Source organism: Brachyistius frenatus, unplaced genomic scaffold (assembly GCF_029030835.1).
Source record: "Brachyistius frenatus isolate BFR_SWC_R1_liver_20210118 unplaced genomic scaffold, ASM2903083v1 Contig_151, whole genome shotgun sequence".
Lineage (NCBI taxonomy): Eukaryota > Metazoa > Chordata > Actinopteri > Embiotocidae > Brachyistius > Brachyistius frenatus.
Window position 1 is genome coordinate 573,627 of NW_027210750.1, and position 21,374 is coordinate 595,000.

General features: G+C 46.2%; 2 protein-coding genes across 3 annotated transcripts in view; one reads left to right on the forward strand and one right to left on the reverse strand.

Annotated features, from left to right (window-relative positions):
* Nucleotides 1-288: 288 nt before the first annotated feature.
* Nucleotides 289-6,971, reverse strand: LOC138631246 (apolipoprotein L3-like). Its single transcript, XM_069716067.1, is given in 7 exon segments — nucleotides 289-661; nucleotides 663-1,536; nucleotides 2,357-2,476; nucleotides 2,566-3,138; nucleotides 4,455-4,525; nucleotides 4,635-4,740; nucleotides 5,210-6,971. Coding segments are annotated over 5 exon segments (1,623 nt in total). The 5' UTR covers nucleotides 4,469-4,525; nucleotides 4,635-4,740; nucleotides 5,210-6,971; the 3' UTR covers nucleotides 289-619.
* A 2,921-nt stretch (nucleotides 6,972-9,892) lies between these two features.
* The window catches only part of cacng2a (calcium channel, voltage-dependent, gamma subunit 2a), a 47,532-nt gene continuing 36,050 nt past the window's right edge, over nucleotides 9,893-21,374 (forward strand). The window contains exons 1-2 of one of the 2 annotated variants that reach the window (XM_069716081.1): nucleotides 9,893-11,230; nucleotides 11,348-11,709. In XM_069716081.1, the coding sequence (XP_069572182.1) occupies nucleotides 11,484-11,709 (226 nt within the window). In that variant the 5' untranslated portion in view covers nucleotides 9,893-11,230; nucleotides 11,348-11,483. Of the gene's footprint in view, nucleotides 11,710-21,374 lie in introns of both variants that reach the window. The other variant, XM_069716080.1, reaches the window with a different exon arrangement.

The following is a 21,374-nucleotide window of genomic DNA, read 5'->3' on the forward strand; positions in this document are numbered from 1 at the left end:
CCTTTACCCTCCTGTCTTTGAGCCCCGGAGGGATGAGGTCAGGGGTGAGGTGGGTGGCGAAGAGTCGCGGGGAGGGTCGCAGGACGTAGTCCTCTCGGCCCTCCCGAGAAAATGAACCACAGGAGGGTGGAAAAACAACAAAAGAGCCGTGTCGCAGCTCACCGGAGCAGCAGCCGGACTCTGGTTTGTACACGTCGGATATGAAACTGCTGAGTAAATACAGCCAGCAAGGTTGAAATGTTACGCAGTGTTTGGGATTCATTATTTGAAAAATCAGGTGGATTCAGATTTTTTTTTTTATGGTCACAAAACTTTATTTAAATTTCAGAAAAAGAAAAGATAAAACAGGTTGAAAAGTGCCGTGAACCGTGAATTAAAAACATTTTCAGTGACTGAATGAAAGTTTTTGCTTGTTTGATAGAAAAATCAGTGAAACGATCGTAATCAGTCAAAATACAGTTTAAGAACAGTTTATTGCTACAGATTTGTAGAGTTTGATAAATGACTTCACGACAAATTAGACTTACAGCTGAGTGAAATCTGAATCTGGTGTGCAAATGTACGAAAAAACATCTTTCTTAATCACCACCTGCTACTGTTTTTATTTTCACATTTTTTTTTAAGTCTCCATTTTCCAGATAAAAAGGCGTCTCCAGGAGTGCTTTGTTTTTCTCGGATCTCGGCAGGCCTTCCTGCAGAGACTTGCACATCTTCTGCCACGAGTCCATCTCGGAGCGCCAGAGCTCAGCTCTGCACCTGATGAACTGCGAAAACTCGGTCTGGTTGCCTGAGGCCAGACTGATGCTGTCCTTGCAGATGAAGAAGATGTCCATGCCGAGGAAGAGGGCGTTGAGCGCGATGAAACCGGCTCTGGCTGCCTTGGTGGTGATGAGGGCACTTTTGGCCGCGGCCTGACCGATATCTGGGATTTCCGCGGCCACTCGGGGAACGTTGCTCAACGCTTTTCCCTCCTGTGCCACCACTTTACCAGCAGAGGCAAGATCAACCAACGCATCAATGCTCTTCACAACACAACCCGCTCTGTAAAGCACATTGCTGACTCCCAGAGCCACCTCCATCTCACTGGGCTCCATTCTGGAGGCTGGTTGGCTCGTCACCTTCTCCAGCTCGTCCTGGAGGCTCTGCACGTCCTCCATAAAGCTGTGGAAGGATTCACCGGCTTTCTTTTGTTGATGGAAGTTGACTCCGACCTCCGTGGCGGCGGTGACGATGCCGTTGACCCCGCTGGTGACTCCCATCCCGATCCCAGTCATCAACAGGATGCCGGAAGCTCCCGCCGTGAAGGGCATCAACGCCAAGCCGACGATGGAGAGCACGCCTCCGACTGCTCCCACCGAGCTGCCGGTCACGCTGGAGATCTTCGACCCCTTGTTCATCCTGTCAAGCTGAACGGCGTTTTCCTCCAGCGCGTTCAGAAACTGCAGCATCCTGGGCTGTCGCTCGTTGAACTCGCTGACGAAGCGAGAGCAGGACACTTCCTGGAACAAGAACACCGTCCGGAAGTCCTGGTTGCTCCTGAGAAAACAGGGAAAGAAATGTGTTTGAGATGTTGTTTTGTTTGACTACAATGCTGCGTTCAAAATGGAAGTTGTGGTTACAAAACGAGAAGTCGGCAACATGGAGGGTGTCTAGAAGCCACGGAAGGAAAAGACGAGGCCGTCGGGAAGATCGACATTTTCCTTGGACGTAGGCTGTTATCTGAGTTACGAAGACAAACTCTACACAACTGAAATTACAATATATTAGTTTAACATCCAACCAAACATGAACTTCCACAACCTCTGACCTTTCTGTCAAAGTCAGCAAACAACGTCACAATTCCTGAACTCGATGCTAATAGAAAAGTTCAAGGTCTGACGTCATGAACGCCACAAGAGGGCGCCGTTTATATGGACTCTTCTGGTGTACGCCCTGAATACGACAACATTTGAGACCCGGACTGCCTCTAATTTTATTTATTATATTTAAACAAGCCATGCAAGTATTCGATCAGAGACGACAGGAGAGTTTGTTGACCTGATGGTGGCGCCAGAGGCAAAGTTAAATAATCGGTCATTACAACTGTTCTTAAAAATGTTTGACTGAGGTGGCCAGACGGGACATCGGGTGATTGATAGAGTCAGTCATTGTCTGGTTGCCGTGGAGATCTGCATTGTGAACTCACGGTTCAGGGAAATCCATCCAACATTTGGTGAGATATTTTGTCTGTGCCTTTTTCAAGCTTCAACACTTTTTGTACAACAAAATTTCTATTTTGTTTTGCAGTATGACTCACGCAGTCCTTTGAGGAAGTCACGGAAGCACGCCGACGTGATATTTCGGCGTAAAAAAGTACCTGATTTCATGAAGCTGATTAATGTGATCGAGCATCCTTCGTACTTCATCGTCAGTCCAATCCGCGTCGAGCTCCACGACCGTCTCCTCGCTCGTCTTCGGGCAGACGTTGCTGAAGCGGCTGTGGAAGACACAGTCCAACTTATTCTCTGCAGTAGATGTTGTTTAAGGTGGGAAATGCGTGTCAATATCTATTAATTGCCGGTTTACCTTTTCTCCATCTTCTCGCAGACGGTCTGGACGGACTGTATGTATCTGTCCAGCTGGTACGCTAGCACCTCCGCGTTCTGCAGTCTGGGGAGGAAGAAGACGTGGTCGTCTCTTTTGAACTCCAGCAGCAGAGGGCAGACGAGTTGGGCGGCCGCGATCGGGACCTCCACCTGCTCGAGGTCGAACTTTTCGGGCAGGCGGAGCACCCGGTTCTCCGTGAACACGTGCAGCGAGGTCACGGCCAGCTTCTCCACCGCCTCCAGGAAGAGATCGAGGCTCTCCAGGCCTCCCAGCGTCTCCTTCAACACAATGGCCAGCTCCTTCTCCAGCTCTTCCTGCTGTCTGGCCACGGTCCCCGGCATCACTTTGCTCTTCAGGTACACCATGAAGGCCTTCCCCTTGTTCTCCGCCTGGCTGATGTTGTCAGCCCGGGTCTTGATGTCCACCATCATCTCTAACTCGTTCTCCCTCCGGAGGATCCATTTAGGGAACGTCTCGCAGAAGCCTGCGGCTGTGCGGATGTCGGTCAGGGTGTCGCTGGCGTAACGGCTCAAGGCCTCCTGTAGCTCCTTTCTGGAAGACGAAGCATCATCATTTCAAAATGACCTATCAAGGAGTTGATTAAAACTGCAACACAGAAACTCAATGAAAGTACTGTCTTACTAGACAGCAAGAAACGGAATCATCACCACTCGAGCTTACAACAGAACTGAAACCGACCCCATGCCACTTCTTCCAACATACCGGTGATATTAAACAGCCGGTGGCATGGTCGTAACAATCATAGACCATCGGGTCCCTGTTTCAGTAATCTCAAAATTGTCAAAGTTCATCACCAGCCACAGCCCGTCCAAAGAAAGTGGGCAAATAAAGCTTTAAACACATTAAACCTAGCTTTATAAAATGTCAGATCTCTGTCAGGAAAAACATTTTTAATCAATGATTTTATTGTTAGGCACAAACTGAACTTTTTGTCCTTCTTCTCTGACATCATAACCAAAAACAATAACAGTACACGCGCCTTATTTGCTCCCGTCGACAGGCTAACAAACCCTCCAGTGTCAGTAGCTGCTGAGCTCCAATCCACTCGGGCATTTGCCTCCTTTTTTACTGACAAAATTCAGAAAATTAGCCAAGCAGTGGGTGCCTCCCCACCAACCACAGGATACGTGTTATCTCCATCTCTAAATAATATCCATTCAAATTCATTCAATCAACCATGGTAGTCTGGGAGACATTATACAAAATCTGAAGTCCTCCTCCTGCAGCTTGGCTATTACACCAACACACCTTTTCAAAAATATTTCAAACTGCATGACCACTAATGAGTTTTTTCTTTGTTGCTGTTACAGAATCCGACCAGCAGATGTCGCCAGAGCACAAACGGAGTCACAGTGACGGAATTCAACAATCATTTTCAGTGTTGCGGAACATATTTTAAACCCTTACTTAACTCAGCAATTTTACACTTTATATGACTGCCGAAGTGTAATAAGATCAATGTGAGGAGTCATGAGATGAATAAACAGACCTGTGGATCAGGAGGTTTTTCATTTCTCCCAGTAATCATCTCACATTTATCTGCTGTCCCTGGATATAAAACTGGATATAAAGTAGTTCAAACCTGCAACATGCTGCCGACACACTGATGCTGCACTCTTAATAATCTAATGACGTCATGTACTCTTAACGTGTGAATTACATTATATTGAATGTTATTAGCTGCTTTTCATGTTTGACTAATGTGCGATTTACACTTTTATTGTACTTTTACTTGTAATGGAGGATTTCTACTTGACTTGATTTCTCGTGTATCTTGTAACATCTCACTGTTTTGTTTTTCTCTTTCCTGGTTTTGTGCGCAGATCCACACACTCTTCAAACCTTACCTTGCGGTGGACATCTTCCTCCTCTGCGCGTGCTGCTGTTCCGCTTCTTATCGGGGGATCTCACCTTTATCCTGCACGAACAAAATAGAAATAGAAAAACAATAGGGCTTCGCACCATCGGTGCTCGGGCCCTAAAAAGAGTGGAAAGTAGCTGGCTGGGATGCGTCAGAGATCACCAACCTGAACTGGATCTGCTGAAACACCTGAACGTCCCTCGGGTTAAGAAATCCGCCAAGTCAGTTTCAGTTTCCCTTCTCCACGTCAACAGACGGAGCCACGCCCACTTCTGTAAAGTGAATTGCTTACCGTCAGCTCAATTTTGTTTTTTCTGAAAGGATGACAGTTTATTGGTGCAACAAAGTCCAGCAAGCTGCGGGTCTTCACACTGTGCACATCCCCTAAATGTTCAGCTGTTGTCGGGCAAAAAAAAAAATCTCTTAACTGATGAAGGAAGTGACCTCCTTCAAGAAATAGAACATAAAACCATTTTTTTAATCTATTAAAACTACATTTATAGATGAATAGAATATTTGATTGATACTGTAAAGATTTAAGAGGAATGTTGTTTTTCACTGCTGCTCCTTCATCAGTGTCCTGAATCAAATCAGGATGTTTGAGTTTATTCCGGTTTATCAACATTGTTCTTTTGCACAGAGACACCAAGAGATTCATCTACAGTTTCAAACCAGCAGCAGACAAAACAGGGAAAACTAGACAATAAGCAAGTAAGGTGTGAATTCATAAACAAAACTGACCTCTGCTCCCTCATTCTTTCCAACACGGGGTCAGGATGACAGTCCTGGATTACTGAACGGGCATACCAGGACCTGGGGCTCGAGGGGTCAAAGGGGGAGGGGATGCACAATATCCCGGAAAGAGACCAAAAAAACACAAAAATCTGCTTCCAAATAACCACAAAGGGATTCAAAACAACCAAAGTAAGACTTAAAATGAGCACAAAGAGACACAAAAGAACCGAAATAAGTCACAAAACAAATAAAATGAGTCACCAAACAAACAAAATGAGTCTTAAAATGACTAAAAAAGGGATTCAAAACAAACAAAATTGGACTGATCCAAAGTCGCTACAGGAAAGACGAGAGGAAGAGCAACATGGGAGTGAATCAGTGGACGAGAAAGAAAAGATGCCGTGGGCCGAGTTGCACAGAGCAGCTCTGTTCAGTAGCTCTCGCAGCGATGACGACGCTCAGCTGATCGTCACCGCGCCCGTCAACAAACAGCCGCTTTGTTTCTCCCGCCGATGGAAAAGTTCCATTCATGAGCAACAGCGGCGGAAGAAGTCGGGTTGTTCTCCTGAAGCTGTTTTAATGCGCAGGAACATTTTCTGTTTGGGAATATGAATATAAGTCGAATATTTGCTCCGTGTTTGGTCTCCACCAGCTCCCATCTGCTCCACCAGAGCTTCTAACTGTGTGTGTGTGTGTGTGTGTGTGTGTGTGTGTGTGTGTGTGTGTGTCTCTCGTTTGGTGCTGAGCCAGATTTTTACAGTTTTTCTCCTCTGAAATTGCTTTCTGTTTCCACGTTATTATACTCTATGTATAAAATTTAAAAAAAATATTTCGATATTTTTGCTTTTTTTTGGGGACAAATTTGAACAGAAAAACATTTTAATGTCTTTGAAGCGGATCCAGCGGTTAACGGTGACACACTGTTTGTAGTTGTTTTCATCTTTGCAGAAACATTTCGCAAAAACAGTGGAATGTTTTTGCCTTTTTAAAAAAACAAAACATGTTTTTCATGCACCAGAGTACTGTACTGTCTATTTTACTGATGCATGAACACGCATACAGTTTTGAGAGATGCAACACCTCAGACCTCAGGCCAGGTGACCCCCCCCCCACACTCCCTCGACATTGACCCGGGGGACTCTGGACCAGGACTGAAAAGTCCAGACTAACTTCTAAATATACATATTTATTAATCACGTTGGACTGATGTTGTGGATGATGTCACCGAGGAAATGTTTCCCTAAAAATATGAATATCAGTTCTATACATCGTGAACAGTGAAAGAAAAATATTATAATGAGATGCACATAATCGTGTTGTTTGCCAGTCCAGTCGCTTCCATTGAGAACTTCACGTCTGAATATCCATGTGAGTACTTTGAGCCTTTCTGTTTTTATTTTATTTTTGTACCTCATATTGATAGATATTTCCATCTCCCTCTAATTAGTCGCTGAGCTGTCAATCTCTCCTTCCTGCCGGTGGAGAAATGTTTGTAACCCTGGAGACCGACGGGCCCCCGGGTGCCTCCACAGATTCCCTCTAATCTGGTTCAATTACCGAGGATGGAGACAACCGATCAAAGTGCGACCACCTTTAAAAGGAGCCTTTTTTTTCTCTTCTTTTACTCCAGAGCACAATTTACTGGAAACCCTCCCAGAGCCAAAAGCTCGAGGGGCGCTCTAACAAGCCCCCCCGATTAGGCCCCCGGATTTTACAGCTTGCTGAGATCATGTCAGATTGGCATAAAGAGTCCACGTGGGACCGGGGGGGGGGGTCCGGTCCTGGGACCTGGGGAGCTGAGGGGGGTGGGAGGGGGTAATTGTTTAATGAAGCCGAACGGTGTCTGAAATCCTGGCAGAGACGGGGAGTCAGAGAGGAGTTTAGTCGGAGCTCAAGGTCTCTCTTCAGGGAGCAGCGTTGGATTCTGCTGCTCTCAGAGTTTACCGGAGTCTCATTATGTCGCTGCCGCGGTGGAAAATAACAAGTTTACTCAGGTTGAACCCTTTACACCCTGGAGGGACCTGGACCTGGACCCAGGACCCAGGACCACCCCAGGACCCAGGACCATGTCAGGACCACCCCGGGACCCAGGACCACGTCAGGATCACCCCAGGACTCAGGACCCAGCCGCAGAACCAGCACCGGGGACCAGGACCACGTCAGGACCAGGACCCATGAGAACTTCCACCTCTGAATTCGGCTCATTTTACTGCCTGAGCTCAACACGTGCATTTAACCTGACGGAGGCACGGAAATGTTTCTTTTTTGTTGTTGTTGTTGTTATTTATATTTTTTTAAAAACACGTCAGTCTCATACATGCTTGAACGTGCAGCTCAGAAAATGCTGAACTAAGAGCAGCAGAAAGCCGGCTGTCCGAACGCGTCGGACCGGAGCTCGTCTGATATCTGACACGAGGCCCCGCGGGCCGGAGAGAAACACGATGAGGACAGTTTTCACCAGGAGACGTCCAACCTGCACAGCACGCCTCCTCTTCCTCCCCCAACTCTTCCTCTCTCTCTGATTACACGAGCAGCCGAACAACGTTTTTCCATCCTTCATCATCATCGGGAGCTGAACACGAGGGTCTCGACCCCAAAAACAAAGACCGGGCTCACGACGCGCTGACGCAGCTGTAAAACGCTGACGACGGCAGAAGCTTACGTCAGAACCGAGACATGAGAAACGTCATTTTCCTGTGCGGTGTCTCACGTGAAGGCACGAATGCAACACTTTTCCATACAGAGTATGTTTTTTTTTATACTTTGAGTACATTTTCCTGCTCATACATTCACACTTTGATTTAAAGTTGGAAAAGAGAAACACGAAAAATAAGCCGAAAAATTTGTTCAGAAAAACCTCGAATTAAAATGTCCTGGTAGTCGATGGAGGATTAAGGGGAAATAAGTGATTAAATAAACTTCAAGTTTTTCTGTTGCCTTTACATTTAAAGGAAATATTTTACCGTTTACTCCACTACACTTACTTTAAAAATGTGACAAGTTACTTTTCAGATGAACAATTTGAATGAAAACGTGATAAACTTATCAAATCAGACTGAACCAAACTGTGTAGTTTATGAGCACTAACATAAACGCAGTCGTTTGGGTTTTTTCTCCCATAAATTACTCAGATTGTTCCATTGACTTCCTTTTCTCCCTTTTTACAAAAAAAAAACATACAGAAAATTATCAGGAGAATAATCAATAAGGGAAGTAATTAGTTACAGTTGTTCAGGATGTGAAATGTTCCTTTACTTTTAATACTTTATTTACATTTTCCTGATTGTTCGTATTTACTTAAGTTTTCGGTTTTACTTGCGCTACAGTATTTTTAAGGTGAGATATTAGTACCTTGATTTAACCAGAGTTAAAAAAAATAATAATAATAATAATAAAAAGAGTAATTTTAAAAGGGCATATTGGTCGAATGTCTTTGGATAGTGTAGATTTGTCTTCGTGGTGATTGAGACGTTTGAACGGCAGGGGGCGACAAACTCCACCGAGGCCGAGCAGAGCTGGAGGGAACTGTCCTTTCAACACCACAGCATCTCACACACACACACACACACACACACACACACACACACACACACACACACACACACACACACACACACACACACACACACACACACACACACACACACACACACACACACGGCATCTCTGTGTTAACACTGCCCGTTAATTACACCGGAGTCCGTCATTAAAAATAAAAATAAATAAACAAACATGATGAATTTGATGCTGAAGTCAGAAACTCAAACCTTTTAATCTGGTGCTTCACGTGCAGTCCGTCCAGCTTCATCCTTCCTTCCTTCCTTCCTTCCTTCCTTCCTTCCTTCCTTCCGCGTTCCTAATTGTCATTCATGGAGAAGCACGTTTACTAATCAGAGCAGGACCTTTAAAGATGTGAGAGAGAGATCAGTGGAGCCGGAAGACTTGAGGGGAGAGCGCGTGAGAGAGGCTGCAGCAACAATTGGGTCGGACAATAATATAAATAATAATAATAATAATAAGGCATTAATGTGAGGCAGCCTGTGTTTCTGTGCACGAAGGCAAGTCAGTAAGAAGAGAGAGTGAGATAAGGAAGGAAAGAAAGAGTCCACCATCGCAACACCCCCCCCCCCCACACACACACACACACACACACCACCACTCACACAAACAGAATTAAAAAAAATCGTTAATATCTTTCCAGCAACGAGCCTCCATTGCTGCAGCGCGCGCGCGCGCGCACACACACACACACACACACACACACACACACACACACACACACACGCACGCACGCACGCACGCACACACACACACACACACACACACACACACACACACACACACACACACACACTGGGCCTTTAAAGCGTCGCCAGGAAATCAGAAGACCAACTAACCTGCAGAATTAAAGAGCAGCTTCTTGACACCACTCCGCGCGCAGGAGGAGGACAGGCTGGAGTGAACGTGCTCACACTGACATCGTGACAACACCAGCTCTGTCTGTGGATCTGCGCGAGCCTGCTCTCCTGATTGTGTAATAGCCTCTCTCTCTCTCTCTCTCTCTCTCTCTCTCTCTCTCTCTCTCTCTCTCTCTCTCTCTCTCTCTCTCTCTCTCTCCAAAACCTGCAACCGGAGAGCGCGCGCGGAGAGGCAGAGAGCAGCAGCAGAAGAAGAAGAAGAAGAGGAGGAGGAGGGGAACAAAAAAAAAACCAAAAAAAAACAGGGAGCGTTGCAACAACAACAAAAAAAAAATTAACCTTCATCACAATTTCTTTTTCTTCCTTATTACATGGCGCAAGGGCTGGACAAACGGGACCGTCCTGGGTGTGATACTGCCACGGTGAATTTGGATATTCAAGCAGCAGCATCAGCGGCGGAAGCGGCGGCGGCGGCAGCATCAGCACCACCACCACCACCACCACCACCACCATCCTCCTCCTCCTTCATCCACCGAACGAGCGTCCTCGGCTGCTGCTGCGGCGGCGCCCACACCGACTCCTCGTCCTCCTCCTGCCGGCTCTATGTCGAGTGATGGTCGGCTTGCCTTGCCGGATGCTCCCCGCTCTCTCCGGATCGTCGACGACCGAACCTCCTCTGACCGCAGACCCCCATTTTCGGCGGAAACCTCCCCTGAGCTATAGGGCTACATATGGAAACTGGGGATCAAAATTTTAGGAAAAAGGAAAAATCAAAAGCGGTTGATTTCGTTTTTTGGTGTTTTTTTTGTGGTAAATTTAGCTTTTTATCGGTTTCTATCTGTTTCTTGTTGGTCTTTTTAAGCCCGCTGATGAATTCATTTAGTCGTTGAGCCTTGGTTTCCTCATTCCGCCGAGAAGATTTTTTTTTTCTTTTTAGCCTCACAATAGGCTGTTATAAAGCAAAGCAGGCGGATTGCCATCTCGTTTCCTCTCGACAGGACTCGAATCGGTCCATTTGTTTACTCTTTTTTTTTTTTTTTTTTTCTTCTGTTGCCACTAATATGACAGATCTGCCTGCTATCCTTCGTTTTCTTCCCGAGTTTATTACCTCCTTGCTCCCACCTCCCCTTTGACTAACAAAACCTCCCACTAGAAATAACACAGATACTAAATAATCTTTAGAAATAGCTTTGGATATAAATCTGAATTCTTACTAGTGAAACGCAATGTTATAGCCTTTGACTAACTCATTGTAAGTATTGAACTGTTGTACTGTAAGCCTGCCATTACTCCATCTCTTCGAGCTCATGTAAATCCAGCTGTAACCTTTACGACTCAACAAACAGGTTGTTGTTGTTTTTTTTTAAGAGAAGAAACCTCACTAGTGTCCATTTTTTTTTTTTTTTCCTAGTCTGAGCTCAGCCTCTCTCCGGGCTTTAGGACGATATTTAAACCCCCGATAGTTCAGTGTTATTCTTCACGTTTGTAGCTTTTTTTTCCTCTCTTCTTGCTGCTGTAGTGTGGAGCTCCGATCTGCAGTTGCAGGCCTGCTGAGGTGCTCTCATCCGCTGCACAAACATCTTCTTTTTTCAAAGAGGGGTTATTAAAAGTAAGAACAAACAAGAGAGGAAGAGACGTCTTCCTCTCTCGCCCCCCTCCCTCCCTCCAAAAAAAAATAATCTCAGTTTTTCTCTTGTTTTGGTCCTCACCCAAACGCAACCATAAGGCTCCTACCGCATCCTCCGCCTCCTTCTTCCCTCTCCTTCCGCTCGAGTATATCCCGCTTTTTCGGTTTGGTTTGGTCCCGCAAATTTTCAAATATTTACTTCCTGTACATCAAGAGGAAAGGGGGTCCCCCTTTCATGGAATGCGGAAACATGGGTCTGTTCGACCGCGGAGTCCAGATGCTGCTGACCACGGTGGGAGCCTTCGCGGCCTTCAGCCTCATGACCATCGCGGTCGGCACGGACTACTGGCTGTACTCCCGCGGCGTCTGCAGGCCCAAGTCCATGAGCGAGAACGAGACCAGCAAGAAGAACGAGGAGGTGATGACCCACTCGGGCCTGTGGAGGACGTGCTGCTTGGAAGGTAAGAGCCAAAGTCTGCAAACTTTCACCACACGCTTTTCATTTGTTTTTTTGGGGGTTTTTTTGGAGGATGTCGAGCTCTCCTGCACTTTGTCTTTCTGTGCAACTGCAAAGTTGAAGTTTATTTTGTATTTAAAAGACATCTTATCTTTCTGTCTGTCCGCCTCGCTGCTGGTTTCGGGATCCTCTCGATGACGTGAGACAAATCTGAGGGGAAAGTTGTTGGAGCGAATGTTCCACCGCAGGTTTCTTTCTCTAATTTGAGCTTTTCTCGTGTCGCTTCTCCTTCTTTTGCGCCTCCGGTGAAGCGATCTGACGAATACAACATCACTTTTACGTTGAAATGAGACGTGCAGCTCGTGAAAGATGAGCAGCGAAGAGTCAAAAGGTTCATGGTAGTTTTTAGACGCTGTCGGCAAAGTGAAGGAAGTATCTGACATAAATCTGAGGGGGTCACGTGATTATTCGGCCAATCGAAGGGGAGAAACATCATTATTATGTTTTTTGTTCTCTAATCTTTACTTTTTTTTGTAAAGTTGCCTTCGGTGAAATAATCTGACAAATAAAAATAACGTTTTGGGCTGAAATGACACGTGCAGCTCGTGTCGGTGTTGCAGCAGAGAGACACGTGCTTCACTTTCAACCCCCCCCCCCTCAAATTTTTTTTTAAGTTAGATGAGGATCATAAATGCCTCAATTTTGCACATAAATCCCATCTGAAGAGTTTAAATAATGTTCAGCGCCTGCAGTTAAGGGCGAGAGGGTGGAGGGGTGGGGGGGTGGGGGGGTCTGTACCTTTACAGAGTGCCAGTGGTTCTGACGGTGTGCAGCCACGGCAGCCCTGAAGTCACGTGACCTTTGACCTGTCTGCTTTCTGAGACGTCAAACAGCCTCGCGTAGGTTTTTTTTTTCGTATTCTTTCCCAGACGAGCGTCCGGAGCGTCGCCCCGTCGGTCGGCGCCGGCCGCCGACTCGGGAAGCGAGGCGCCGTAACCTCGCAAGGGCGCCGAGCGTTACAAATCTGCTCGTCTTCTCAGCCTGCGAGATCCTGAAAGGCCGCGGCGCTCGACGTCACGCTTCCTCCGCTTCGCCTGCGACGAGCAGCCGCGCTCCGCTCGGGGATTAATAACCGGCTTCAAGGAGGAAACTTAAAGCGGCTGTAATCGATATTTTTCGCGGGAACTGTGACGAAATGACGACGTGGAAAAGCGGTGAATCTGCGGCTCGGCTTCCTGGCTTCGTGTCACGAGTCGCAGCTCGTTGTTTCACCGGTTTTGGCCGACTCGCTGCTCTCAAGGCTTCGTGTTCGACGGACGTTTTCAGGAAATAAACTAAAAAAAACAACCAAAACTGAACGTACAAAGTCAGAGATGAATGCTGTGTTCCAGGTGGAGTACTTACATACGAACTCTCAAAGCAGTCCACAAATTTGAGTATGAAACAATGGAAACTTTTCACCTTCGAAGGTCGCCACTTTGGCTACATAGAGGAAGTGGGCGGGACCAACCACGTGAAGGATTTTCAAATTAAGACGTCCCGAAAGGGTTAATTTTTCATTCAGTACCACCGTGCTGCTGTTAGATAGAACTGTGTTTATTGTTATTAGCCAGGGAAATGAATTAAAGCCGGTAGATATGTCGGCCGGTGATGCGTTCAAATGTTACGGTCATTTCCAGTAAAGTAGAATTCCATATCAACTTAAAATGGGACGATGCTTCAAAAAAAAATCAGCTGCTGGAGGTGTCACATTTTGTTGTGATGACACTCAATGCTTTTCGATGTGTTTCCTTGTTGATATCTGTCCAGTAGAGACTGTCCTCCCATAAGGAATTACTTTATCACTTTTATTGCTAAGCGCCCTCTAGTGTTTGTAGTAATTATGAAAAGGAACATAGTTGTAGAGCCACAAAGTCCACGCAGGGAGGACGCCGGCGTGATCGTTTCCGGTTTCAAATTGATCGTCAGCGTTGTTTCTTCCAACTCCAACTGTTGCGTAACCTTGACCACATGCTTAATATTGTCACCATGGCGATGAAGTTTCTTTAATCTTAGCAAAGTACTTATTCTTAGGCGAACCGTGTTGTTTCCCCGAACCTAACCAAACCCAAACTATCTTTTTCTTACCTTTACTTTTGCATTATCTCGTCTGAAAAAGGTTAGTTTCTGTTTTTCAACCGTGTTTAACAGTTTCAGGTGTACAGTGGACCCTCGTTTTTCATGGGGGTTACGTTCCAAATAGAAACCGTGATAGGCGAAATCCGTGAAGTAGTAACCTTTATTTTACAATTGAAATAGATAGAACTGGACATGAAATATATCTACGTTACATATAGTCGTAATGTGATTTCAATGCACGATGCAAATCCGTGAAGCAGCGAGACCGTGAAAGGTGAACCGCGTTATAGCGAGGGTTCACTGTATTTCCTTCATTGGTTGAATTCGATTACAGGTGGTCGATAGCAGGACTTGTTGGTCCAGTCGTACTTTCAGGCAATGTTGGAAACCACTTATTTTTCCCTGTGGACAATAGTTTGCACAACTTTTTAGTAAATGTACTTTAAACCACTGTAGTATCTTACATGGAGACTTGTGTGTGTGTGTGAATGGGAAGTTGCTTGTAAAGTGCTTTGAATATTTAAATAGCCTCAATGCCGTCCATTTACCATTGTGTCAGATGTGTGTTTCTACCAGGCAGGAAAAAAAAAGAAGAAAAAAGGAAGGATCTATGCAGAAATTCAAGAATCCCATCAAATAGTAATTTTGGCAAACTTTAGATCGCGGCGTCCCCGGTGAAGCTGCTCAGGAAGTCGGCGAGGTTTGAACCGGGTCGACTCCAGACGTGAAGAGCTCGGTGAACCTTCCCACGACGGATCAGAGAAATACAGCGATCGCATGAGTGCACGCTGGAGCGTAATTGTGACGGTGACTGGCCTTTATCGCGGCCGGGCCATTATTTAATCGGCAAATAAAACAAGCACAGAGTCAAGATGACATCAAAAACATCACACTCTGGAAACACACATGCGTGTGCGTGTGCATTGCTGTTGTACCTCTCCCTTTGAATCCCGGATCAAAACGGCAGGAAATAAAAACCCAGATTTGTCATTTGTGATTCATGAATGATCCCTCGGCCCGGAGGAGGCGAGGGGAAGAGGGGGGGGGGGATTTGGGGCCACCACATTTACTTACTTACCGGGGGTCACATTCATTTAAATTCTAATTGAAATGACTTCCTGTTCCGGAAATTGGGTCTTGAAAAGCGAGTACATTTAATTATAGGTAGTTTGAACATTTTACCCCCCCCCCCCTCCACAAAAAAAAAAAAAAAAAAAAAAAAGAAATCGGAGGGGAAATTGGAAAAAAAAAAATTGGGGAAAAGTACAAGAAGCGGATGCAGCTGTGGGAGAGAGAGGAGAGTCAGGAGGAGTGATATCAAGTTTAACATTTCAGATGTTAATTAGGCTTCGGTTTGCAGCTCGGCTCGATTAATTCAAAGTGCCAGGATGACTAGTGTTCACCCCCCCCACACACACACACACACACCCCTCCCTCCCCGACTTGCACAGCAACTTGCACACGGCCGCTTCGTCCTCGTCGCAGACTCGTGTGTGTTCGGGGGCCCACACATCCTGCTCGCGGAGTTGGACGCGGGTGGGCGATGTTTTTTTTTGTGTGTTTGTATAACTCAGCTACAGCGGAGAAAGTAGAGACTGTGAGAAAAAAAAAAAAAAGGCAAAATGGGAATACCCACACTGGGTGCTTGAACACCTCGCCCTCTTCTCCGCTCGCTGCCTGTCAAGAGGAACGCAGCCATCTCACAGCGATCGTGTGTTTTCTCACATTATAAAACCACATGAGTGTAATGTTATTTCGTAAAAATGCAGTTTATCTCCTCTCCTCCGCTGATTTTCTTCACCCACCTGTCACCTGATTTATCATATTTCATTTTCCGTGCGTCAGTCAATTTGATAGAAAACTCTAGAATCGACTTTGTTTTGTCCTTAAAGTGTAATACCACTGATAGCCACTAGGGGCTGGCTCCTAAAAAGCTGTGGCTCTGATAGACTCCCATTGAAAAAGCATCAACTCCTCTCGTGAAATCCAATCATGAGCTAAACTCCTTCTGGAAATAATCGCAGCATTGATCAGATATTAGGCCTCAGACAGAGCCATGTTTGGGGGCGTGTCCGGTTTGATTGGCAGGCCTCGGGTTCTCAGTCAGAGCAACTCTAGCTCCTCCCCATCTCGTCCAAATATGGTCGCTTCTGGCTCCAAAAAAAACATAAGATGGCTTCAGTTAAAATTTCCTATGTGGTTGGACATCTGGCTGATAATGACTCATTGCTCTTGATTACTTACCTGAAAATTACCTGAGCTTTTCCCTGCAGACATTTCGATTTTCGTCGTAGTCCCCTCCAGGTTTTTGATCCTTGTTTCAGTTTTTTTTTCACAGCCGAGCTCAGGTGAAGACGGCGGCTTTAATTAAAGCGCGGCGAACGGTTTGACACCATGTTATTCCGGTTGATTTTATCCAGGTGGCGGCTCTGAGTGTCAAATCAGCATCTATATTGGCCCCTTCGCTGCTCGGCCTTGAAGTGTGGAAGCAGCATTTAAAAAGTTCAGCGACTGAGCTTCCACAAACAGAGATGTGGCTGCCGAGAGAGATTCAGCTGGTGAGGTAGCGTCGCTGATGAATCGTCCCCGAGAGGCCGCCGCTCCTCCGTCCTATCTGGGACGTTTGTGAAAGCGCCCCCACCTCCTCCACCTCCTCCCCCCGCCAGGTGCACCAGCGCCGCGCCTGCTGCTAATCTGAGGCATTCGTCTTCATTACAGCGCCGCCCTCAGGCTCCACGCCGGCTAACCGGAGGAGGTGTTGCAGAGAAAACGTTGGACTCCGTAAAGAGGAAAAACCCACCGAGGAGTCTCACGTTTTTTTTTATTAATTGTTTTACGATGCAACGTTTTTCCTTTGAGGCTCTTTGTTCTCTCTGTGCCGAAATAATACAAAAATGAATTTCCTCCATGTCGCTTTCCGGTGACTTCTTCCCGCTGCAGGTAAACAAATTCTTTCCGAGGTCAATTGTTCTGCTGTTTCTTTCCTCACGTAGTCATTGGGTTGACAACTTTCTGAATATGGCGAGGAAGCATCTTCAAATGGTTTGGTCTGAATGACGTCCTGAAAATATTCGGTATTTGGTTGGAAACCCAAGTCAGTTTTGAACAGTTGACTTCAGGAGCGAAGTTGATGCCTTTTGAATGGGAGTCAATTGGAGCCAGATGTTGTTTTGTTTTTTTAGCCAGCCCCTTGTGGCCCTCAGTGGTATTGCACTTTTAGCCATTTGTTTGCGTTGGTTTTCCATTTGTTTTAAAGCGCTTTTATGTCAAAAATATAAACAAATGAAAGAAATATTTTAAAAAAAGCAAGGTCAGGTAGCCTCCAACATGCACCACTACTATCTGCTGCAGTAATGTGCCGCTGCTCTTTGGAGTTTTTTTTAATTTTTGGTGGATGTATCTGTCTTTTCATCAACTCTGGAGCTTCTTTCGTCTGTCGTTTTTTGGTTTTGAGAAGACGGTCAGCTCTATATATTTTTGTGATTCAGAACAACAGATGAAGAACTTTTGCCTTTTCGATGTCAAGAAGACGCGTGTTGGCTCGTCTCTCCTTTAAAGCAGGTTTTCCTGCCTTCTTTTACTTCAACCAATGAGATTATTTAGAAAAAGGAAGTATCCTTATTTTATTTTTTTTAAATTTTCAACTAAAATGGCTACGACTTCCCGACGGCCTCCCACACTTTGCGTCCATCAATGCAGATCACACAGTTCACACATCCTGCCTCATGATTTTATGCATAAGCACGTGGGAGTATGAATGTAGCGCACATTCAATGCGTCTGAAAACACACGTGGGAGTGGGTTGTGTGTGTGTGTGTGTGTGTGTGTGTGTGTGTGTGTGTGTGTGTGTGTGTATGTGTACGCCAGCGAGGCAGGAGGAGATGAAAAGCAAGATAGCGGAGCGGAGCGGCGAGAGAAGAGCAGGATTAGTCTCATAGTCCAATCAGATAAGGATTACCCAGCTGGAGCGCGCCCACCCGGGCTCGTGTCCCGGCCCTGAAGTGGCATTACGCCGTATTATGACACCGATCCACTGTACACGCAGCTGCAGCTGGATTACAGTCGCAAGTTGAGGGCGCGCCGTGGCTGGGAAGTGAACTCGGGGCCACTTGTTGGACTAGAAACGGAGCCCCCCCCCCCCTCCCTCCCTTCGCCCTCCCCCCAACTGATAACAGCCCGTGTAAAGTGACTAAGCTCTACTGCGCTGCACTGTCACTCCGCCCCGCCGCCGGGGGCGATGGATGGCGTTCATTTTGCCCCCGCCCGCCTCTCGTTGGAGCTCCGCTGAGACGCCGAACGGGACCGTTTTATTGGTCTCCACCTTGCCCTCCCTTATTGCCCACTAAGGGCCGAATTACAGAGCGGGCATTTACCGGACGAAGCTCAGGCCGTGAGAACAGTTCAGGACGTACTCAGGACATCAGCGTAGAGTTCATTGACTACATTTGAGAGAAGCCCCGGGACCATTATGGGACGGTTTCATATCATTAGACGAACACAGTACGTCATGTTACAGTTATATTACTTGTGTTGTGTTCACCTCATGTTTCTTTATCGTTTCAAATATCTTCCGTATGACTTCTCGTACCTAAGTTTTTTTTTCTGGTTGCAGATGTGGCTGAAGGCATTATGTTTTCGGGTTGTCTGTCCCGTTCTTGTGAACGCAATATCTCAAAAACAACGGGAGGGGAATTCTTCAAATTTAGCACAAACGTTCACTCAGTCCTGAGGAGGAACTCACGAGATTTTGAGGATCAAAGGTCAAAGGTTAAGGTCACAGTGGCCACATCCATTTTATCTATCCCATTCTCATGGACACGTTTTCTCAGGAATGCCTTGAGGGGATTTCTTTATATTTGGCACAACCATTCACTTGGACTCAAAGATGAACTGATTAAATTTTGATGGTCAAAAGTCAATATCATGTCATGTTTGACTCTTGACTCCTCCCACTCTGGAGGTTCCTGTGCTGGGACCTTGTTCGGTTTGTTATCAGACCACAACCTGTGGCACATTCAAAGAGGAGGCGGTTTATGGAGCTACTTTGATAAAAAATGGATGTAGCATTTGTTGTGCTTCATATTTGCTGCATCAAATTTGCATTTAAAAATGTTAAAAACAGTTCCAATAACATTTGTGTCACATTTGTGACAAGGCTGTTGATTAATCTGTAATTTACAGTATTGATTTGGCCGGAAAGGAAAAATGTCAGTCTTTGCAGGAGTTTGCCTGGTGATGAGGACAAGAAGATTTATTATATTTCAAAATTCAAGTGCCTCTTGTCCATAGAGCCCAGGGTTGTTTAGTTTGGCTTACTGCTTCCTATGAAGGAGTTAAGGGGGCAAAACAAATTCTGCTCTTGAAATGAGGTGAAATGATTGAATAGAGAATGAAGTTTATGAATTTTAAACACATCACTCAACTTAAATAACTTCTAAAAAAAAAAAAAAAAAAGCATCGTGCTGATATTACATTACCAGTTAGTCCCATAATTTGATGACGCGTTTGGATTGAAGACGTAAAACACCTAAATGCAGACGTTTCGATCAGGAATCTTGAATTATGTCAAACTTCAGAGAACAACGGGGTTTCAAGTACACAGCAGACATCATTATGCCCCCCCCCCCCGGTACATTAATAGTCTCGGTAGCTTTGTGAAGCAGCGTTTGGCCGTCCTGACAGAGTCTCCGAGATTAGATGGACAGCGGAGGAGTCTGATGGCACTGTAATTGGTTTAGTGTATGATTAATGCCTCCGATGGTTTTGATCGATGGGAGAGGGGGCTGTAAACTTCGGTGGCACTCTCCCATAAATGCTGTCACCCGCTTTGCATTGGAGAGGTTCAACCCCCGCCACCTCCCCACCTCCCCCGCCTCCCCCACTCCACCCCCCTCCCTGCATGCGGACCAGAGACTAAGAGCCTCGGCAATAAATTAGAAAACATAAAAATGAAACACAAAGCATTAACGATGGGACGTGCGTCAAAGAGGAGCAGCACCGCAGTTACTACATAATAATTACCCGCTCTGACCCCCCGACACCTCGTCATCATCATCATCATCACAGCCAGTGGGACTGCATGTTTGTGTGTGTGTGTGTGTGTGTGTGTGTGTGTGTGTGTGTGTGTGTGTGTGTGTGTGTGTGTGTGTGTGTGTGTGTGCGGCTCCAGCCTTGATTTACATGTGTTATTTTTAGCTGCAGTCGGTCCTGTTGGGTGGGGTCTATCTTTATACGACATGACCAGAGAACAAATCAATACGAAACATACCCAGGGCCAATCTTTGTGTAAGCATCCAGTGTGGCACCACAACTCATCCGAGCATGGCAGGCGGGGGGCCGCCAGCTGCCAACACGACATATTTCTATTTGAAACGGGATTCGCAGACGGGTGACGGAGGGCAGTTCGAATACAGGCAGGAGGAAAAAAAAAAAAAGCTTCAGTTTTAATGTCAAACACTCCACATCTGCTGCCTGTTTCGTATGACAGATGAAAACAGTTTAGTAAAAGATTCATTACCTGGAAAGACTTAACTGGCTAAGAGTCAGAAGTAAAAGTTCAGAGGCCGTTCCTATAGCAACCAAAAACTATGTCATATATAAATCTGGCCCCCTCCATCCGCTAAACATACGTTCTGTTCTCCACCAATCGTGTCAAAATGGTGACCTTTGAGCTTGAACTTTGAGTGTTGGAGAACCCTGTTGCCATGGCGCCACAGTTCAGGTGGTTTTCCTCAGACGCCTCGGGAAACGTCCCGGTAGAACTCGGCGTTGACGGTCCGACCGCGGGGGACGAATTCACGGTTGCACAACCCTGCCAACGTCAAAGAAAAACCCACCTGGTGTCTCCTGAAGCTCCGCCCCTTCTTAAAATATTGAATGTCACTCAGAAACACCTCGCCTGGCTCGCCGTTGAAGCGTTTCGAAGGTCTCCGTTGACGACTTTCGGCGTTTGACAACAAAATCTGACGTTTCAGGTCCGCGGTGAAATCACGAATGTTCACGTACCAACGGTCACAAAAAACCCCGTTGAACTCAGGTGCCGAGATGTCGATCGAGACTCCGCGACCCCGCGACCCCTCGTCTCGTATTTGGCTCTCGGCAACTGTTCATCAAACGCATGTTGTCCTCTTGTAAAACGTAAAGTTTCCATGTTAAAGTGGCTCGAATAACAACTCGGTTTTCACTGAGATTGCACTCTGATTACATGGAATTGATCCTTTTACAATGAAAGTTTAATTACCAGCCGGCCAATCTGCGGCTCGGCCGCTCCACGGCTCCTCTCCGTTCCACCTCGCCGGCCGAATCCTTGAGCTCGTGGAAACGTCCCAAAGAGACCCCCCCCCCTCCGTTGTAAATGATAATTAACCGCAGATACAATCCATTCATTTTAAGGAGGTGCAATTCGCTCTTTCTTTCTTTTTTGTTGTTGTTGTTGTTGGTTTTGTTCTTCCTGCAATGAGCACTGAGAGAGCAACGGCAATCTGCCTTTTGATTAATCGGTGGTGTCCGTGGCGCAGTTCATTTGCAATGGAGTACGGCGTATTTGCTTTG